General features: G+C 48.1%; 1 protein-coding gene across 2 annotated transcripts in view; it reads left to right on the forward strand.

Moving 5' to 3' along the window:
• Window positions 1-21,259, forward strand: part of DDX56 (DEAD-box helicase 56) — a 103,688-nt gene that overhangs the window by 34,507 nt on the left and 47,922 nt on the right. For both annotated transcript variants that reach the window (XM_029604182.1, XM_029604183.1), the window contains one exon: window positions 4,618-4,740. In XM_029604182.1, the coding sequence (XP_029460042.1) occupies window positions 4,618-4,740 (123 nt within the window). The remainder of the gene's footprint in view (window positions 1-4,617; window positions 4,741-21,259) is intronic.

Consider the following 21,259-nt stretch of genomic DNA (forward strand, 5'->3'; position numbering starts at 1 on the left):
CCCCCCCCCCCCCCCCCCCGGTTTAGAATTGTATTTGACCATGTTACAGTTTTTCCATAGAGATGAATTGGTGGTCCTGGTTTCCCAGATCCTGAAGATGCTGAGAGTTCTTGGGGCAGACTCTATGATGAAACCAAAGAAGAATCCCATTCTGATTTCCCTCTGGAAAGCCTCTTGCTACTTTTAAGTACTGGAAGCCGTCCAGGAGTTGATTGACCTGGAATGGGATACCCCAGAAGCAAATTTTAAAGGTGGTTGAGCATTAGAAGCTCTATACCCACTGGATCCAGCAGCGAGAGAATGTTTGTGTTTCCCTAAAGTGGATGCGCTGGGTCTATGCTGTCTCTAAGCGAACAACTATCACATTGGAGGGAGGAGCGGCCTTAAAGGATGCGCATGATAGGCGAATTGAGTCCATCCTTTTAACAGGCCTTTGACGCAGTAGCAATGACCTTACAGATTGATTCTTTTTGTGCCCTGGTAGCTTGTTCATGCCTGCTCCTCTCTTGGGAGGTGGATGACTCGGAGGCAAATTCCAGAGCGGTTATAGAACCTGCCACCGCATTTTTAGCTGACGCAAGCTTGGACCTAGTCTGTACCGTGGCCAGAGGGGTGGCCTTGGTGGTGGCCAGAAGACAGCTATGGCTATGGAATTGGCCAGCAGATACAACCTCCAAGGCAAATCTCACAAAGAAGCCCTTTAAAGGATCACTCCTCTTTGGAAGTGAATAGGAAAAGCTGGCCAGTAAATGAGACAAGTCTCCAGTACCCTGGCTACCAGAAAAGAGAAAGGGGTTGATCCAGGGGCTCCCAATGCTTTCGCCCCTAGAGAAATTCAAAATTTTAGAGGTCTCTGTCCTTTTGGAGTTAGCAGCCCAAGAGAGGGTCAGGCTCGGGTTCAGGTTCATCCTGAAACCCCCAACGAAGTTTTGCCAACCCACCTTCGGAATGAGGAGATAGGGATCGACTCTCCCTCTTCTGCCAACGGTGCGTTGAGATCACTTCGGACAATTGGGTACTGGAGGTCATATGAGAAGGATATGCGCTGGAATTTCACAGCACTCCTCGGTACATATTCATGATATCTCCTTGCCACGCTCAGCACAAGAAACCGGCAGTGGAGACTACTCTTTTAAGGCTCCTAGTACCTGCGCCCCAGGAAAATTTGGGCCGTTATTCCATCTATTTCATTGTACCTAAGAAGGAAGGTTCCTTTCGCCCCATCTTGGACCTCAGAGCGTCAACAGACATCTAAGAATGAATAATTTCCACATGGAAACCCTATGCTCTGGGATAATGGCCGTTCAATTGGGAGAGTTCTTAACTCCCTTGGACCAATCCGAGGCCTACCTTCATATTCCAGTTCTTCAGGAATACCATTTCCTATGTTTTGCGGTACTGGGTTGTCATTATCAGTTCTGGGCACTGTCCTTTCAGCTAGCCACCACCCCCAGAACATTTTCCAAGATTATGGTGGTCATAGTGGCAGCACTGAGAAAAGAGGGAATCCTGGTGTACCTGTACTTGGACGACTGGTTGATCTGGGCCAAGTCCGTGGAAAGAGAGTCTCTGGGTGACCAATAGGGTAGCCGCCTTGCTTCAGGAACTTGGGTGGGTCATAAACCGGGACAAAAGCAGTCTCAAGCCCTGCCAGTCCTTGGAATATCTGGGAGTCCAGTTCGACACCAAGCAGGGCAAGGTCTTCCTTTTGACCAAATGGATAAGGAAGTTGATGTCCCAAGTGCGTCAGTTGATGAGCACAATACACCCAACAGTGTGGAGCTATCTCCAAATTCTCGGTTTGATGGCGACAACCCTGGAAGTAGTGCCGTGGGCGAGGGCACACATGCGGCCACTTCAACACTCGCTACTGTCACGTTGGAACCTGCAGTCTCAAAACTATTAGATTTGCCTCTACTTACTGATGGGAGTATGCTCTCGGGTCCAGTGGTGGCTGCAGGAAGCTCATCTTAGCAGAAGCGTATCCCTATCCTCCGACGAACTAGCTGGTCCTTGCAACAAACACGAGCCTCTGGGCTGGGGAGCTCGTTGTCAGGAACTGACAGCCCAGGAATGTTGGACCGAGGAAGAGGCTGTCTGGAACATCAACTGCCTGGAAGCCAGGGCAGTCAGATTGGCATGTCTACGGTTCAGCCACAGACTCCAGGGTCAAGCAGTACATGTAATGTCAGACAATGCAAAAGTGGTAGCCTACATCAACTGCCAGAGTGGAACCGAGCCAGCAGGTGTCACAGGAGATATATCTCCTTATGGAATAGGCAGAAATACCTCTACAGATGATTTCAGCCTCCTACATCGCAGGAAAAGACATAAGAGCAGACTTTCTAAGCAGGGAGAGTCTGGATCTAGGAGAGTGGGTGTTATCGGCCAAAGCCTTTCAACTGATAGTAGATTGCTGGGGTCACCCATCCATCGACCTGCTGGCCACAGCCAACATTGCGAAGGTTCCCTGATTCTTTGGTCACAGACGAGATCAGTTGTCCCTGGGGATCGACACTCCCATTCAGACCTGGCCGGAAGAAGATTTGCTATGCGCCTTCCCTCCGTGGCCCCTGCTGAGCAGGGTCATTCACAGAATCGAGCACCTCAGTGGATTAGTCCTATTAGTAGCCCCAGATTAGCCCAAGCATCCATAGTATGTGGACATAGTGGAGACCCCCCTGTGCTTCCCACTGCACTGGGTCCTACTTCAGCAGGGACCAATCCTTAATGAGGATCCAACTCTGTTCTGTCTTAGTCTGGTCCTTGAGAGGGCTCGCCTAATGAAGCGAGGATATTCTGCGGCAGTAATTGCCACCTTACTCCATGCTTGGAAGTTCTCTACATCCCTAGCGTATGTGCGGATCTGGAGAGTATTTTAGGCCTGGTGCGAGGAACGCGGTGTCAAAACACTAATTCTTGAATTTTTTTCAGGACGGCTTGAATAAAAGTTTGACCCTTAACTCCTTGAATGCCCTGGTAGCAGCTCTCTCCTGTTTCAGGGGCGAGGTGAATGGAAACCCATCTTTCAGCTCATCTGGACATGGCCCATTTTCTGAAAGGGGTGAAGCTTCTCCGGCCACCCCTATGGTGGCCAGTCCCCTTGTGAAATCTTAATCTAGTACTGGAAGTTTTGGTAGGGCCCACCTTTTGGCCGCTGCACAGTCTTTCCTTGTGTTTATTAACTTGAAAACTGTGTTCCTGGTGGCTATATGCTTGGCACATTGCATCTCAGGACTGCAGGTATTATCGTGTTGGGAACCATTCCTCCGGATGACTCCAGGAGCATTACAGCTTTGTAACGTTCCATCCTTCTTGCCCCAGGTGGTCTTGGAGTTTCATTTAAATCAGTCCATTTTGTTGCATTCCCTAGATAAGCACAAGGATGCAGAAGAATACTGCCTCCTCCGTCGTTTGAATGTCAGTAGACTTTTGGTGTGGTATTTGGAAGTTTCAGAACCAGTCCAAAAGATGGACCACCTGTTTGTCCTTCATGGTGGAAAGGAGCAGGGTGAACCAGCTTTGCGGGCTACCATAGCTTGCTGGATTAATGAGATGGTCATGGAAACCTAGGTAGAGGCAGGAAAGCCATTACTTTCTCAGGTTAAAGCTCATTCCACTAGGGCTCAGGCAGTCTCATGGGCGGCAGCTAGGCTGCTGTCTCCCGTCGATATCTGCCGAGTGGCAACGTGGTCCTCCTTGCACACCTTCTTCTGGTTCTATTGCCTGGACGTACAGGCCTGAGAGGATGCAGTTTTTGCAAGGGTGGTGTTAACCGGACTGTAGGCAGCCTCCTACCCCGATCGAGAGGAGCTTTTGTACATCCCATTGGTCCTGAGTCCATCTGGCTACACGCTGGGAAATGGAAAATTTACTTACCTGATAATTTCATTTTCCTTAGTATAGACAGATGGACTCAGCATTCCACCCACGGCTGCTCAAGAATGGTGTCAATGATTCGCCCGTGGAGTGGGTATTGATTCCAAGAGATTACGAGTAAGCCATCATACAGTTCCTAGATCAGGGCATCTATACTCTTACTGGAGTTCAGTGTTTGGTTGAGTTTTTAAATATATTTTTAATCAAGTTTTTTTTTCAATAGTATGTCCACAGTGGCTTTTGAAGAGAATACTGAAGGGCTGCGGTCATACAGGGGTCTATCTAGGGTAACGTCAGCTTTGAAAACTGACTCCGTCTCCATCTGCTGGCAGGGAAGCATAACCCATTGGTCCTGAGTCCATCTGTCTATGCTAAGGAAAACAAAATTGTCAGGTAAGTAATTTCTCCATTTGTCAATATAGGTGATTTACTCCATGAACTCTTAATTATCTTCTGTTGGCTTTTTGGGAACTTGTAATGTAATTCTTCGTTCCAGCCCATTCTGTGTCCATTTATAGGTGGAGCCCAAGAGCCCTGAAATCTGTAAATCGTCATAATTGGGCTTTTTCCTATTGGCCACCTATTAGATTGTTCTCATGACCCAAATGTTGATGAGTAGCAGCAGCCCTTATTGTTGCATTTCTACTTAGGCATTGTTCCCATGCAACCAGCATCCCATGGGGGGACCAAGCAGGTATGTGCTTGTATAGTTCATGGCTGCTTCTTATTTTTCTCCAGGTGTCACATCATTAGCCAGTTTAACCAGGGCTTCTACGATTATATCATTGCAACTGACGAGCATATTCTGGCTGAGCCAACAGGTCGGAAAAAGAAGATTAAGAAAGCAGGAAGAGGAGAAACGTAAGATTGCATGTGTACACATACGCAGGGAGCCCTTGTGGAATCTGTTGCTTGGGTACCTCTCTATGCACTGCCTTTGGTCCTGTCACTGCAGGCGACTCGCTAGTGTTGCAGGTTTTGGCCATCCTTGAAGTCTATCCTGTGCAGCCTATAGTATGTTATCACATACTACAGCATAACCCTGTGGCAGAAAGAGAAGATTTAATGCTAAAAAAAAATGCAGGGTAATGTATTTAGGATTAAAAAACTTAAAAGGTACAATATTGGAGGTGAAATTCTTCCAAGCACAAAGGAAGACTGGGATCTGGGGGTGATTTTATTTGATGATCTTTAGGTGGCCAAACAGGTGGATAAAGCAATGGTAAAAGCCAGAAAGATGCTTTGCTGCATAGAGAGATGAATGATCAGCAGAAAAAGGAGGTGACATTACCCTTGTATAAGTCCCTGGTGAGACCTCACTTGGAATACTCTGTACAATTCTGGAGACCCCACCTTCAAAAGGATGTAAACAGGATGGAGTGGGTCAGAGGGTGGCTACTAAAATGATGAGTGGTCTTCATTCTAAAGCAAATGGGGAGAGACCTAAAGATCTAAACATGTACACTGTAGAGGAAAGGCGAGATAGGGGAGATATGATAAAAACATTCAAATATATCAAAGGTTTCCGTGCGCAGGAGGTGAGCCTTTTTCAATGGAAAGGAGGCTTTAGAACAGTGGTTCTCAACCCTGTCCTGGGGACCCCCTAGCCAGTCGGGTTTTCATGATATCCACAATGAGTATGCATGAGAGAAACTTTGCATGCACTGCATCCATAACATGCAAATGTTCTCTCATGCATATTCATTGTGGATATCATGAAAACCCGACTGGCTGGGGGATCCTCAGGACAGGGTTGAGAACCACTGCTCTAGAATAAGGGGTCATGATGTGAGGGAAAAAAGGGGGTAGACTCAGGAGTAATCTTAGGAAATATTCCTTTACAGAGAGGGTGATGGATGCATAGAACAGCCGCCCAGTGGAAAAGACTGGGCCATACAGTCTTTTTCTGCCATCATGTTTCTATGGGTTATGCTTCTTTTTGAACTATTTTCAGTATTGCACTTTGCCTGGACCTTAGGTGTTGCTTGTCAGGGCATGGACAACCAAGCATTTCTATCTTTTGCCAAGGGACTATGAGTGCTGCTTACATTTTTCTTTCACAATCCATCCACAGAAAGCTTATACTACTTCTTTCCTGTACTGTGGCCTTTCTATGAGTGACTTTTTCTGCCCCATTTTATGTTGGAGAAAAAGGAACAGTTTCCCTGCACGTACCCAGATCAGACCAGACTCCTGGGTTTTGCCTCCCTTCCAGCAGATGGCGACAGAGAAAGTTTTGCAGGCACCGCCTCTTAACCTGGTGTGCCATCTGCATCTCCTCAGTATTTCTCTGACTCCAGCAGATGGAGGTGGTACAAAACTTGCTGATCTGTACCTGAGCAAAAATTTAAACCAAAAAAAAAAAGAAGAAAGTTGTGATTTTCCTCCCAGGAGGTTGTTAGGTCCTGGTGGGACCATCCCTCCTGTTAGCAGGTTGCGAACGAGCAGGGGTAGGGAACCCCAGTTTTGCACTCTGGGATGCTGGCGGTGACAGCTGGTAGTCCGGCTCCCTTCCCTTCAGTGAGGATCATGGGAAGCCTTTGCCACCTTCTTCGGGAAAGTAGTCCTTTTCTTTTTTGTTTGTAAAGTTAAAAAAAAAAAAAAAAAAGTGAAGACGGAAGAAACAGGCAAAGCACTTTGCAGCTCTGAAGCAGTTGCTGGTGCTTGCTGGCTCTCGCCCATTGCTGGGAGCGAACGCAGGTGGGGTGTCTAAGCCGCTTTGGTCCTGCAGCTCCCGTTCCTCTTTTTGTTAGCGCTGGCATCTATAGCACGATCTCAGTCGCGCCGGCCATGCTGCATGTCAGCTGCTGCTCCGAGTGTGGGGAGCGCTGCACATGGCTTTCTAAACTTGGCCAATGTTCCTGCTGCCTCCCCGGTGGGGAGGGCTCGTCGTGGGGCTCTCTGGCGGCATCCTTCAAGCAGCGCAGCCCTGGTTGTTGGCCGCTGCTTGGCAAGGCGCTGACGACCCGTTCCCTTTGAGCGCGGGAATGGTGGCCCTCTTAAAAACTTTCGTAGCTGCAGAAGAGAAGGCGTCAGGGGAAAGGGATTTCCCGCCAGCATAGTCACTGGCTGTTTCGAGCCCAGAGGAGGCCCAGGGGGCCTCAGAGGGGCATCCGGGGGGGAGCCCTGATCCACTGGGAGGGGATTTGTGTGGTCTTTTGTATTTTTCCCTGGATTTTATTCTGTTATTGCATGAGGCTTATGTGGCCAGTAGAGGCAAAAGTTTGCTGTCCCAGGGGCAGGGCCCCGGGGAACCCACCCAGAAAGTTGCCCAGTTGGAGCTGCCAGGGGCTACGAGGAGTCATATGGTTAGAGGTACAGCAGCGCAGAGGGCTGCAGATGACCTTTCCTCTGAAGAGTCCGACCAGGAGCTACCCTCTGGGGAATTGCCTCTCGGTGACCCTCCTCCCCACAGTGGCCCGGATCAGGAGGAGGAACCGGGGAAGGTTCCCACTATAGAGGGCGATGATCTGAAGGTCATACGTCTGTTTCGGAGAGAGGACTGGGTCTTCTGATCCCACATGTCCTGGCGGAGCTGGGAATAGTGATTCCATAGGAGGAGCCAGACCAGGACACAGTGGATCCAGTCATGGCTGGTTTGAGGGGCTGGCTAGGACCTTTCCTCTTCATAGAAAGATCAAGCAGTTGATGGTCAGGGAGTGGGACACTCCGGAGGCTGATCTAAAGGTTAGCAGGGCTATGGATAAGCTTCATCCCTTGCCTGAGGAGACCCTGGAGCTCTTGAATATGCCAAAGGTGGATGTTTCTGTGTCGGCGATCACCAAGAGAACCACCATTCCAGTAGCTGGGGTGGCATCTCTGAAGGATCTATGGGACAGAAACCTCGAGATGTACCTCAAAAGGATTTTTGAAGTGTCTGCTGTGGGCATCCATGCTGCAGTGTGCAGCAGTTTTATGCTTTTGGCAAGTCTGAAATTGGTGCAGAAGCTACAAGGTGCCAGGGATCTCTCACCCCAGGAATCTGAACAAGCGGAGCGCTTAGAAGCAGCGGTAGCCTATGCAGCCGACACTTTGTATGATCTTATTTGCACCTCTTCTAGGTCAATGTTCTCTGCGGTATCAGCTAGAAAACACTTGTGGTTGTGGAATTGGTCGGCAGACATTTCCCTGTACGTACCCAGATCAGTCCAGACTCCTGGGTTTAGCCTCCCTTCCAGCAGATGGAGACAGAAGGTTTCAAACTCTGCCTTATATCCTAAGGTGCCACCTACAGTCCGGCAGTATTTCTCTGTCTCCAGCAGATGGTGGAGGTGCAAAATCTACAGTCTGTGCTGATTGCTTAGGATTTTAAACGGATTTTAGTTAGGGTTAGAGAGTTTGTACTTTAAAAAAAAATTATACTTTGGTTTAAAAAAAAAAAAAAAAGACAGCTCTGTCTTTAGCCTCCCAGGGGGTTGTGAGGTCCTGAGGGGACCATCCTCCCTGGTCTTTGAGGCAGCTGCAGCACAGGGTTGAGGGCCCTATTGCTAACATCTAGCAGCTCAGCGGGTGATGGGGAGCCCGGCTCACTCACCCCAACAAGATCAGGACCTTGGACCACTGCTGGGCAAGTTTTTGAAGTAAAAAAAAAAAAAAAAAGTTTTGTTCTGTGACCATTGGTGTTACGGCGCTGCGGCTCTCCCTTCCCTCTCTGTCTTGCCGAGATTTCCTTTTTTTCAGCGCCATTATTCTTTGTTTAAATTTGCTTTTTTTGCCACTCCTGCTCCCTGCCCAATGCTGCGGTGCTCAGCGTCTTTCCAGAGACGGTCTGTGTTCGGCTTGCCTCACCTGGGGGAGGGATCCTCCGGTGCCCTGAAAATTGTTTTAAACGCAATTTGCAGAGCTCCTACGGCAGTAGGAACATCGGGGGGCTTCTGGGGCTGATCCGTTCCCGCTGAGCGCGGGAACGGAGGCCATTTTGGGATCTTTTTGGGCAGCTACGTGAGCAGCGATGGGGAAGGGGATCCTGCCGCCTCCTCTCTCTCCTCAGCAAAGACTTCCCAGGGGGAGTGAAGCTTTGCAGCATGCCTCACCTGCAACGGAGGATAGCCCCGAGGGGGCTTCAGATTCCTCTTCCTCTTTCTCCTCGGAGTTCATTTTATTACTTCACAAGGCTTTTAAAGCCAGGGAAGCAGCAGGCTGGGAGTAAATTTTCCTCAGTGGGTCCAAGGTCAAATAATGGAAGCAATCCAGGCTTAAGGGGGTCTCGAGGTTGTCAAAAGCTAAGTGCCCATTACGGACAGGGTCCCCCCTTACTGACAGAGTCCTCCAGTCAGGATTCTGACCCAGGGGAGCAGGACCAGCAGGTCAAGCCTCCGCTGGGGCTGGATGTGGACTCTGACCAGCAGCAGCAGGACTGGAAGGGTTTCTCATATTGTGGAAGGAGATAAGAACATAAGAACATGCTATACTGGGTCAGACCAAGAGTCCATCAAGCCCAGCATCCTGTTTCCAACAGTGGCCAATCCAGGCCATAAGAACCCAAAAACTAAGTTTGTTCCATGTTACTGTTGCTAGTAATAGCAGTGGCTATTTTCTAAGTCAACTTAATTAATAGCAGGTAATGGACTTCTCCTCCAAGAACTTATTAAAATCCTTTTTTAAACGCAGCTACACTAATTGCACTAACCACATCCTCTGGCAACAAATTCAAGAGTTTAATTGTGCGTTGAATGAAAAAGAACTTTCTCCGATTAGTTTTAAATGTGCCACATGCTAACTTCATGGAGTGCTCCCTAGTCTTTCTATTATCTGAAAGAGTAAATAACCGATTCACATTTACCCATTCTAGACCGCTCATGATTTTAAAAACCTCTATCATATCCCCCCTCAACCGTCTCTTCTCCAAGCTGAAATGTCCTAACCTCTTTAGTCTTTCCTCATAGGGGAGCTGTTCCATTCCCTTTATCATTTTGGTCGCCCTTCTTTGTACCTTCTCCATCGCAACTATATATTTTTTGAGATGCGGCAACCAGAATTGAACACAGTATTCAAGATGCAGTCTCACCATGGAGCGATCAGAGGCATTATGATATTTTCTGTTTTATTAACCATTACCTTCCTAATAATTCCTAACATTCTGTTTGCTTTTTTGACTGCCGCAGCACACTGAACCGATGATTTCAATGTGTTATCCACTATGACGCCTAGATCTTTCTTGGGTAGTAGCTCCTAACATGGAACCTAACATTGTGTAACTGTAGCATGGGTTATTTTTCCCTATATGCATCACCATGCACGTATCCACATTAATTTCATCTGCCATTTGGATGCCCAATTTTCCAGTCTCAGAAGGTCTTCCTACAATTTATCACAATCTGCTTGTGATTTAACTAAGCTGAACAATTTTGTATCATCTGCAAATTTGATTACCTCACTTGTCGTATTTTTTTCCAGATCATTTATAAATATGTTGAAAAGTATGGGTCCCAATACAGATCCCTGAGGCACTCCACTGCCCACTCCCTTCCACTGAGAAAATTGTCCATTTAATCCTACTCTCTGTTTCCTGTCTTTTAGCCAGTTTGTAATCCATGAAAAGACATCGCCACCTTTCCCATGACTTTTTACTTTTCCTAGAACCTCTCATGAGGAACTTTGTCAAACACCTTCTGAAAATCCAAATCTACCGATTCACCTTTATCTACATGTTTATTAACTCCTTCAAAAAAGTGAAGCAGATTTGTGAGGCAAGACTTGCTTTGGGTAAAGCCATGCTGACTTTGTTCCATTAAACCATGTCTGTCTATATGTTCTGTGATTTTGATATTTAGAACACTTTCCACTATTTTTCCTGGCACTGAAGTCAGGCTAACTGGTCTGTAGTTTCCCGTTGCCCCTGTAGCCCTTTTTAAATATTGGGGTTACATTAGCACCCTCCAGTCTTCAGGTACAATGGATGATTTTAATGATAGGTTACAAATTTTTACTAATAGGTCTGAAATTTCATTTTTGAGTCACTTCAGAACCCTGGGGTGTATACCATCCGGTCCAGGTGATTTACTACTCTTCAGTTTGTCAATCAGGTCTACCACATCTTCTAGGTTCACCGTGATTTGGTTCAGTCCATCTGAATCATTACCCATGAAACCTTCTCTGATACAGGTATCTCCCCAACATCCTCTTCAGTAAAATTGGAGCAAAAAACATAATGTAATCTTTCCGCGATGGCTTCATCTTCTCTAATTGCCCCTTTAACCCCTCGATCACCTAACGGTTCAACTGACTCCCTCACAGGCTTTCTGCTTCAGATATATTTTTAAAAGTTTTTACTGTGAGTTTTTGCCTCTACGGCCAATTTTTCAAATTCTCACTTAGCCTGTCTTATCTCAATGTCTTACATTTAACTTGCCTAGCTTATGCATTATCCTATTTTCTTTTGTTAGATCCTTCTTCCAATTTTTGAATGAAGATCTTTTGGCTGAAATAGCTTCTTTCACCCTCCCCTTTTAACCATGCTGGTGATCGTTTTGGCTTCTTTCCACCTTTCTTAATGTGTGGAATACATCTGGACTGTGCTTCCAAGATGGTATTTTTTTAACAATGACCACGCCTCTTGCACACTTTTTACCTTTGTTGCTGCTCCTTTCTGTTTTTTTCTATTTTTCTCATTTTGTCAAAGTTTCCCTTTTGAAAGTTTTTAGCATGAGAGCCATGGATTTGCTTACTGTCCCCTTTCCAGTCATTAATTCAAATTTGATCATATTATGATCACTATTGCCAAGCGGCCCCACCGTTATCTCTCTCACCAAATCCTGTGCTCCACTGAGAATTAGATCTAAAATTGTTCCCTCTCTCGTCTGTTCCTGAACCAATTGCTCCATAAAGCTGTCATTTATTCCATCCAGGAACTTTATCACTCTAGCATGTACCAATGATACATTTACCCAGTAAATATTTGGGTAATTGAAATCTCCCATTATTACCGCACTACCAATTTGGTTAGCTTCCCTAATTTCTCTTAGCATTTCACTGTCCATCTCATCATCTTGACCAGGTGGACGGTAGTATACTCCTATCACTATAGTCTTTCCCAACACACAAGGGATTTCTATCCATAAAGATTCGATTATGCATTTAGTCTCGTGCAGGATGTTTATCCTATTGGACTCTATGCCATCCCAGACATAAAGCACTACACCTCCTCCCGGGTGCTCCTCTCTGTCATTGCGATATAATATGTACCCCGGTATAGAACTCTCCCATTGGTTATCCTTCTTCCACCATGTCTCTGAGATGCCAGTTAAGTCTGTCATCATTCACTGCTATACATTCTAATTCTCCCATCTTACTTCTTAGACTTCTGGCATTAGCATACAAACATTTCAAAGTTTGTTTTTTGTTTGTATTTTCATTCTGCTTTTTAATTGACCTGGATACGTTAGAATTTTTTAGCTCCGGTGAGTTTTTAGTTACATGCACTTGGACTACTTTTCTTATTATTGGAACCTCGCTGTTGGGATGCCCTAATTCTAATGCATCATTAGTATACTTTGAAGATACCTCCCTCAGAACCATGCGCTGCTGAGCGACTGTCGGCTTTCCCCTTTGTTCTAGTTTAGTGGTCTGGCTTTTAGCAAAGAGGAGTTGGGTCTGCTTATCCCCGCCATTCTCGGGGAGCTTGGTCTCGAGGTGCTGCCAGAGGAGTCCTTGCTGGGGGCTATGGATCCTGTGTTGTTGGGCCTGCGGGGCCTGGCTACGTCTTTTCCCTTTCACTTCTCCATGATGGACTTGCTGTTCAGAGAATGGAATACTCCTGATCTGGGATTGAAGGTTAGCAAAGCTATGGATATGCTATTCCTCTGCTGGAGGAAGCTCTAGATCTGCTGCGTGTGCCCAAGGTGGACGCGGCGGTGTCCACTGTCACCAAAAAGACTGCCATCCTGGTTATGGGAGCAACAGCCCTCAAGAGACCTGCAAGATAGAAAGTTGGAGCTGCAGCTCAAGCGGCGTTTTGAGGTCTTGGCACTAGGAGTGCAGGCGGCGATGTAAAGCAGTTTTTCATTACGAGCTGGCTTTAGCTGGGTGCAGCAGTTGCAGGCCACCGGTCTTTCGGAGGAAGAAGCCCAGCAGGTGGGGCATCTGGAAGCTTCGATCGCTTACAGTGCTGATACACTTTACGATCTCTTACGGACTTCAGCCAGATCTATGATCTTGGCGATCTCGGCCCACAGACTTCTGTGGTTGCGAAACTGGTCTGCGGATGTTTCCTCCAAGGCTCAGCTGGGTTCTTTACCTTTCAAGGGCACGTTATTATTTGGTAATGACCTGGAAGATATGATCCAATCCCTTGGAGAGAATAAGGTCCATCGTTTGCCAGAGGACAGGCCCAAGTCCAGGGGCTCTTTTTCTTCACGGGCGTGATTCAGAAGGAATCAGAGATTTCGTCCATCAAAGGCTCCAGGTTCTTCCTTTCATCAGACTACCAGTCAGCAACAGTCCTGGGCTCAGCCCTTTCGAGGCCAATGCTTTGGCAGAACCGGAAATTCCCAGTCTGCCCCTGGGGCCAAATCTTCGCAATGAAGGAGCACCGGCCCATTCCTCGGTGCCAGCTGTAGGGGGAAGACTGTCCCTGTTTTACGAGGAATGAGCCAGGTTGACGTCGGACCAGTGGGTCCTCACAGTGATAAGGCAAGGTTACGCTTTAGGTTTTCTATGGTGCCTTCAGGACCGATTTCTAGTCTCTCCATGCAGATACGAGGAGAAGCGCAGGGTGGTACAGGACACGCTGCAGTACCTTCTCCAGCTCACCGCCGTTACGCCAGTTCCTCCAGCGGAGCGAAGAAAAGGGCGTTATTCCATTTACTTCATGGTGCCCAAGAAAGAGGGGACCTTCCGGCCCATTCTAGATTTGAAGCGAGTCAACTGATACCTCAGAGTAGCCCGCTTTCACATGGAGACGCTACGGTCCATTATTATCTTCACATTGGGACCGACCACCAGAAATATCTTCGGTTCTCGGTGCTGGGTCGTCATTTTTGGTTTCGAGCTCTTCCTTTCGGGCTTGCCACCGCACTCAGGACCTTTACCAAGGTAGTGGTGGCGGCACCGCACCTCCGAAGGGAGGGGCTCTTGGTCCATCCTTATTTAGACAACTGGCTGATTCAAGCGAAGCCGGAAATGCTCTGCCATTTGGCGGTGCGCAGAGTGCTGCAGCAACTGAGGTCACTAGGTTGGGTGGTCAACCTAGACAAAGTCGTCTGGTTCCCACCCTGTCTTTGGAATTCCTAGGGGCCCTATTCGATACACAACGAGGGAGAGTCTTCCTTACCACGGATCGAATTTCCAAACTGCAAGGTCAGGTACGAGACTTATTGGCCAAGAGTCTTCCCAGAGTGTGGGATTACTTACGGGTACTCAGCTCGATGACTTCTACTCTTGAGATGGTGCCCTGGGCCTTCACGCATATGTGTCCTTTACAGTCTGCGTTGCTTTCGCGATGAAACCCAGTCTCCGAGCAATTTCATCTGCCTTTGCCCCTTACGGAAGCGGCTCGGTCCAGTCTTGATTGGTGGCTCTGTTCAAACAACTGAACCCGCGGGGTCCCCTTTGGAGGTGCCCGAGTGGACAGTGATTACCACGGATGCCAGCCTATCCGGTTGGGGGGCAGTTTGTCTGGGGAGATCGACGCAGGGACAATGGTCCCAGGAAGAATCTCAGTGGTCGATCAATCGTCTGGAGACCAGAGCAGTGTATTTGGTGTTACAAGCTTTCCTTCCATTCCTCCAAGGCAAGTATGTCAGGGTTCTGCCCGACAATGCGACCACGGTGGCGTATATCAATCGCCAAGGAGGGTCCAAAAGCCAGCCAGTAGCATTCGAAGCTCAACAGTTGATACACTGGGTGGAGAAGCATCTGGTCAGCATTGCAGCGTCCCACATAGCCGGCGTCAACAACGTTCAGGCAGACTTTCTCAGTCGTCACAGTCTCGATCCCAGGGAGTGGGAGTTGGCTGATGAAGCTTTTCAGCTCATATGCGACACATGGGGCACACCCAGCATGGATCTGATGGCGATGTTCAGGAATGCCAAGGCCCCGCGCTTCTTCAGTCGCTGCAGGGAGACAGGAGCAGGAGTAGATGCCCTGGTTCTTCCCTGGCCAACCAACGTGCTGCTTTATGTATTTCCTTCTTTGCCTCTGATCAGCAAAGTACTTAGGCGCATCGAGCTACACCTGGGAAAGGTGATTCTCGTAGCTCCAGAGTGGCCAAGACGACCATGGTTTTTGGATCTGCTCAATCTAACCATGGCGGAGCCTCTACGTCTTCGGAACTTCCTGTCTCTTCTTCGTCAAGGACCCATCTGTTTCGAAGAGGTGGATCACTTTTGTCTAGCGGCATGGCTTTTGAGAGGTGGCAATTGAAGAGCAAAGGATATTCTGACGCGGTAGTGGCTACGCTTTTGAGGTCACGCAAGACATCTATTTCCATGGCTTATGTCCGGGTATTGAGAGTGTTTGAATCTTGGTGCGTGGAACACGTGGTGGTTCTAACCCGAGCGCCTGTGTCCGATGTTTTGGGATTCCTGCAAGCCGGGCTATCGAAGGGTTTATCTTGTAGTTCCCTCAGGGTTCAAGTAGCAGCTCTTGGTTGTTTAAGCGGTACAATTCAGGTAGTAGTGTTAGCGACGCATCCGGATATGGCTCGTTTTCTTTGGGGAGCGAAGCATTTGCGGTCCCCAGTCAGACACCCTTGTCCTTCTTGGAACCTGAACTTAGTCTTCACAGCTCTATGTGCTGTGCTCTTTGAGCCTCTAAAAAGGGCAACGCTGAAAGATCTCACGTTAAAGGTGATTTTTCTGGTAGCGATTCCTAAATCTCTGGAATTTGTTGCCAGAGGATGTGGTTAGTGCAGTTAGTGTAGCTGGGTTCAAAAAAGGTTTGGATAAGTTCTTGGAAGAGAAGTCCATTAACTGCTATTAATCAAGTTTACTTAGGGAATAGTCACTGCTATTAATTGCATCAGTAGCATGGGATCTTCTAGGTGTTTGGGTAATTGCCAGGTTCTTGTGGCCTGGTTTGGCCTCTGTTGGAAACAGGATGCTGGGCTTGATGGACCCTTGGTCTGACCCAGCATGGCAATTTCTTATGTTCTTATGTTCTTATGTTCTTCTGCTCGTAGGGTGTCAGAACTTCACGTATTGTCTTGCAGAGAGCCTTTTTTACGAATTTCTGATTCTGGGATTTCCTTGCGGATGGTTCCTTCTTTTCTGCCAAAGGTAGTTTCCTCCTTTCACTTGAACCAGTCGGTGGAGCTCCCATCTTGCCCAGATGTGGCCCAGTTGGATGCTTTTTCTAAAGATTTATGGAAACTGGATGTTTGCAGAGCTTTGCTGCGTTATCTGGAAGTTACAAATGCTTTTCGTTTGTCCGACCATCTTTTTGTGCTGTGGAGTGGTCTAAAGAGAGGTAATATGACATCAAAGAATACTATTGCTCGATGGCTGAAGGAAGCTATAAGTTTAGCATATTTGCTGCGTGGTAGACCCCTACTGGTTGGTCTTCGCGCACATTCTACCCGTTCGCAAGCAACATCTTGGGTAGAATGCCAACAAGTCTCACCACAGAGATTTGTAGGGCGGCTGCATGGAAGCCTTTATATACCTTTGCAAGGCATTACAGACTAGATGTCCAGTCACCGGGGTCTGGAGGATTTGAAGGTGTGCTTAGAGCGCGCCTCTCCGGATACCATCCCGGGTAAGTGGCATAGAGGAAAAGGAGAGTCCGCTCATTCAGCATTCTGATTATTTTTTAGTCTGCAGATCTTTTGATTGGTTCAGTGGATTTCTACAGGTTCTGTTCCCGTGTGGGTTTAATGAGCCAGTTTGTTAAAGTGTTGTTGTATATAGTTAGTTTGGTTTTTGTACCATTCTGCTTTGATACTGAGTAATACTGCCGGACTGTAGGTGGCACCTTAGGATATAAGGCAGAGTTTGTTTGAAAACTTCTCTGACTCCATCTGCTGGAAGGGGAGGCAAAACCCAGGAGTCTGGACTGATCCGTGGTACTACAGGAACGAAAATTATCAGGTAAGAACTAATTTTCCTTTCTTCAAAGGCTCAGCTTGGAGTGCTTCTTTTTGGAGACGACTTGGAGCAGTTGATAAAGCAGCTTGGAGATAAGGTGCACAAGCTACCAGAAGACAAGCCTAAAGGGCCAAAGGGTTTTATGCCAGTTCGCTTTCAAGGCCAAAGGCGTTTCTGTCAGAGCAGGGCTCCGGGCGCAGGCCAGAAGCAGACTTCGGGGAGGTTTCATTCCTGGTCCCAGTCCTTTCATGGATGCAGAGTGAACTGAGAGGGCTCCAGTGAAGGGCCTAGCGTGCCAAATCCATGCAATGAAGCAAGGCCAACCCTCTCCTCAGTTCCAGCCATTTTTACGAGGAGTGGGTCAAGATCATGTTGGACCAGTGGGTTGTAAGCGTGATAGAGCAAGGCTATGCTTTAGAATTTGCCCGACCGCTAAGAAGCCTGTTCATGGTATCCCCTTGTGTTTGTCCAGCAAAGAAACTTATTGTTCAACAGACTATCCAAAGGCTAAGAATGCTGGGGGCCATCGTTCCCGTCCCCCAGGAAGAGGGGGAGATGGGAAGGTACTCCATTTATTTTGTGGTTCCGATGAAGGAAGAGACATTTTGCCCAATCCTGGACTTGAAGGTGAATGTAGTCCTCAAGATTCCCCGTTTCAGGATGGAGACTCTCAGGTCTGTCATAGCGGCGGTGTGAAGTGGGGAATTTTTGGCTTCCCTGGATCTCATGGAAGCGTATTTGCACATTGGGATATGCCGAGATCATCAGAGATATCTCAGGTTCATGATCCTTGGGAAGCATTTTCAGTTTTGCGCTCTCCCATTCGGTCTAGCCACTACTCCAAGGACTTTCACCAAGGTAATAAATGGTGGTGGTAGCGCACCAGCAGCCCCTCCTCAGAAAGGAGGGGCTGCTGGTGCATCCATATCTGGAGATTGGCTCATTCGAGCGAATTCGGAAGACCTTTACAGACAGGCAGTAGAAATGGTATGCAGCGGTTGAGATCCTTGGGTTGGGTCATGAATCTGGCGAATAAGTTCCTCTCCTCTTTACAGGTTCTGTATTTCTTGGGCATGCGATTCAATACCCTTGTGGGTAAGGTCTTTCTTACGGAGGAGCGGATTCTCCAGCTAAAAGTTTGGAACCTGTTGGAGACCCGAGTGCCCAGGGTCAGGGATTATTTGCAGGTCCTCAGTTCCATGGCCTCGACCTTGGAGCTAGTCCCGTGGGTGTTTGCTCATATGAGACCTCTGTAGAAAGCATTGCTATCCTGCTGAGATCTGATTTCAGAGCAGTTTCACCTTCTGCTATCGCTTACAGAGTTTGCCAGGTGCAGTCTTTTTGGTGGCTTGCCCGGAACAACTTGTACCATGGGGTGGTACAAGCTACACCCATGCTTATTTGTTTACCCAGACTATGTAATTCAGTCCTTTTGGTTGTTGTCTGTATATAGATCCACTTTTCTTCATTCCCCCTGCCGTTGAAGCAGAGAGTTATGATGAAAATGCATTGAAAGTGAAGTATCAGGCTTATTTGGTTTGGGGTAGTAACCGCCGTAACAAGCAAGCTACTCCCCGCTTTTTTGTGAATGCAAATCCTTTTTTCCACATTTCCTCTTGCCGTTGAAGCTTAGAACAATGTTGGACAATGCGACAATGGTGGCTTACATCAACCGCCAGGGAAGTACCAAGATTCAAGCAGTTGCTCTGGAAGCAGAGTTACTGATGTCCTGGGCAGAGCAGCATATGGCCTTGATAGCTGTGTCGCACATAGCGGGGTCCAAAATGTGCAAGTGGATTTTCTCAGCCATAAACAGTTGGATCCAGGAGAATGGAAGCTTTTGGAGGAAGCGATGACCCTCATTTCTCGCAAATGGGGCATGCCTCATACAGATCTGATGGCAACCCTAAGGAACGCCAAGGCGCTGTGTTTCTTCAGTCGTAGAAGAGAACACGGAGTGGAAGGGATCAATGCCTTAGTGCTGCCTTGGCCGCACGATATTCTGAATCACATGTTTCCTCCCTGGCCTCTGATGGGCAAGATCCTAAGAAGAATAGAGGTCCACCCAGGGAAGGTGATTCTCATGGCTCATTATGGCCACAAAGGCCTTGGATTGCGGATCTGTTCAATCTAGCAGTGGCAATCCCCTGAGGCTGGGCCATCTACAGAATCTGAAGATTCTATAGATGGCCCAGCTTTAGGGGACTGCCGTCTACAGATCAAGCAGATCACTTTTGTCTAGCGGCTTGCATTTGAAAGGAGGCAATTAAGGAAGATGGAATTTCCGGAGGTTGTTATTTCTACTCTGCTGCAAGCTTGTAAGATCTCTACTTCCTTGGCATATGTCCGGGTTTGGAGAGTCTTTGAGTCTTGGTATATGGATCAGGGGGTGAATCCTTGGCAAGCTTCTGTGGCACAGATTTGGTCTTTTTTCAGAAAGGCCTAATGAAAGGTTTGTTCTTTAGCTCCCTCAGAGTGCAGGTGTTGGCCTTGAGCTGCTTGCGGTGCAAGGTACTTGGAGCAACCCTGGCGGCGCATCCGGACGTAGTACATTTTCTCCATGGAGAGAAGCATTTACACCCCCCTGTATGTAAGGTGTGTTCTTCCTGGAGCCTTAACTTGGTCCTTAAGGGCATGTGTGAAGCTCCGTTTGAGCCTTTTAAGAAGGGGCGTTGTCAGCCAAAGCCTTTCAGCTAATGGTAGATCACTGGGACCTCCTGTCCATTGACCTGTGGGCTGCATCTCACAAAGCGAAGGATGCCCGATTCTTCAGTCGCAGAAGAGATCAATGGTCCCTGGGGATCAATGCTCTCATTCAGGCCTGGCCAGAAGAGGACTCGCTATATGCCTTCCCTCTGTGGCCCCTGCTGGGCAGGGTCATTCACAGAATCGAGCGGCACAGGGGATTAGTCCTACTAGTAGCTCCAGATTGGCCCAGGCGTCCATGGTATGCGGACATGCAGAGACTCCGGGTGGAGAACCCCTGTGCCCAGCACTGCACAGGGACTTGCTTCAGCAAGGACTGGTCTTTCTGAATATCCGTCTCAATTCTGTCTTACGATTTGGCCGCGGGCTCGCCTGGTGAAGTGTGGCTATTCGGCGGCAGTAATTCACCTTTGCTCTGCGCGCAGAAGTTCTCTACGTCCTTAGCATAGGTGCGGGTCTGGAGAGTACTTGAGGCCTGGAACGAGGAACATGATGTTGCTCCTCGGATGATCAAAATCCCACTGGTTCTGGAAATTTTACAGGACAGCTTGAATAAAAGGCTGGCCCCTTAACTCCTTGAAGGTCCAGGTAGCGGCTCTCTCCTGTTTCAGGGGCGAGGTAAATGGAGCCCACCTGTTGCCTCCTCATGACATGACCCGTTCTCTGAAAGGGGTGAAGGCCTCCGGCCACCCGTATGGTGTCCGGTTTCCTTGTGGAGTTTTTGACAGGGCCTTTTTTCGGCTGCTGCAGTCTTCCTTTGCGCTTAGTAACCCTGAAAACTGTGTTCCTGGTGTCGATATGCTCGGCTCGTCTCATCTCAGAACTACAGGCATTGTCATGTCGGGAACCACTGCTCCATATCTCTCCAGGAGCATCACAACTTCGTACTGTTCCATCCTTCTTGTCCAAGGTAGTCTCGGAGTTTCACATGAATCAGTCTGTTTCATTGCCATCCCTAGATAGGCTCAAGGATACGGAAGAATACTGCCTCCTCCGCCATTTAAACATCTGTAGGCTTTTGGTGCGGTATCTGGAAGTTTCGGAACCAGTGTGCAAAATGGACTGCTTTCTTGTTCTTCACGATGGAAGGAGACAGGGTGAACCAGCTTCATGGGCTACCCTTGCTCGCTGGATCAAGGAGGTGGTCATGGGAGCCTAGGTAGAGGCGAAAAAGCCATTACCACCTTAGGTTAAAGCTCATTCCACTAGGGCTCAGGCAGTAGCCTGGGCGGAAGCTAGACTGCTGTCTCCCTTCTACATCTGCCGAGCGGTGATGTGGTCCTCTTTACACACCTTCCCCAGGTTGTATCGCCTGGACGTTCAGGCCCAAGAGGATGCAGCCTTTGCAAGGGCAGTGCTAACCGGCCGAAGGGCAGCCTCCCACCCCAATCGGGAGTAACTTTTGTACAGCCCATTGGTCCTGAGTCCATCTGGTTACACGCTAGGAAATGGAGAAATTACTTACCTGATAATTTCATTTTCCTTAGTGTAGACAGATAGACTCAGCATCCCATCCATGGTTGCCCAAGAACAGGGCCAAGGAATCATCTGTGAAATGAATATCGATTCCAAGAGGTTATGGGTGAGCTGTTGCCCAATCCCTATATCAGGGCATCTGTAATCTTGCTGGGATTCATCGTTTGTTTGTTTGA

The sequence above is a fragment of the Rhinatrema bivittatum genome, chromosome 5 (assembly GCF_901001135.1).
Source record: "Rhinatrema bivittatum chromosome 5, aRhiBiv1.1, whole genome shotgun sequence".
In the NCBI taxonomy this organism is placed as follows: Eukaryota; Metazoa; Chordata; class Amphibia; order Gymnophiona; family Rhinatrematidae; genus Rhinatrema; species Rhinatrema bivittatum.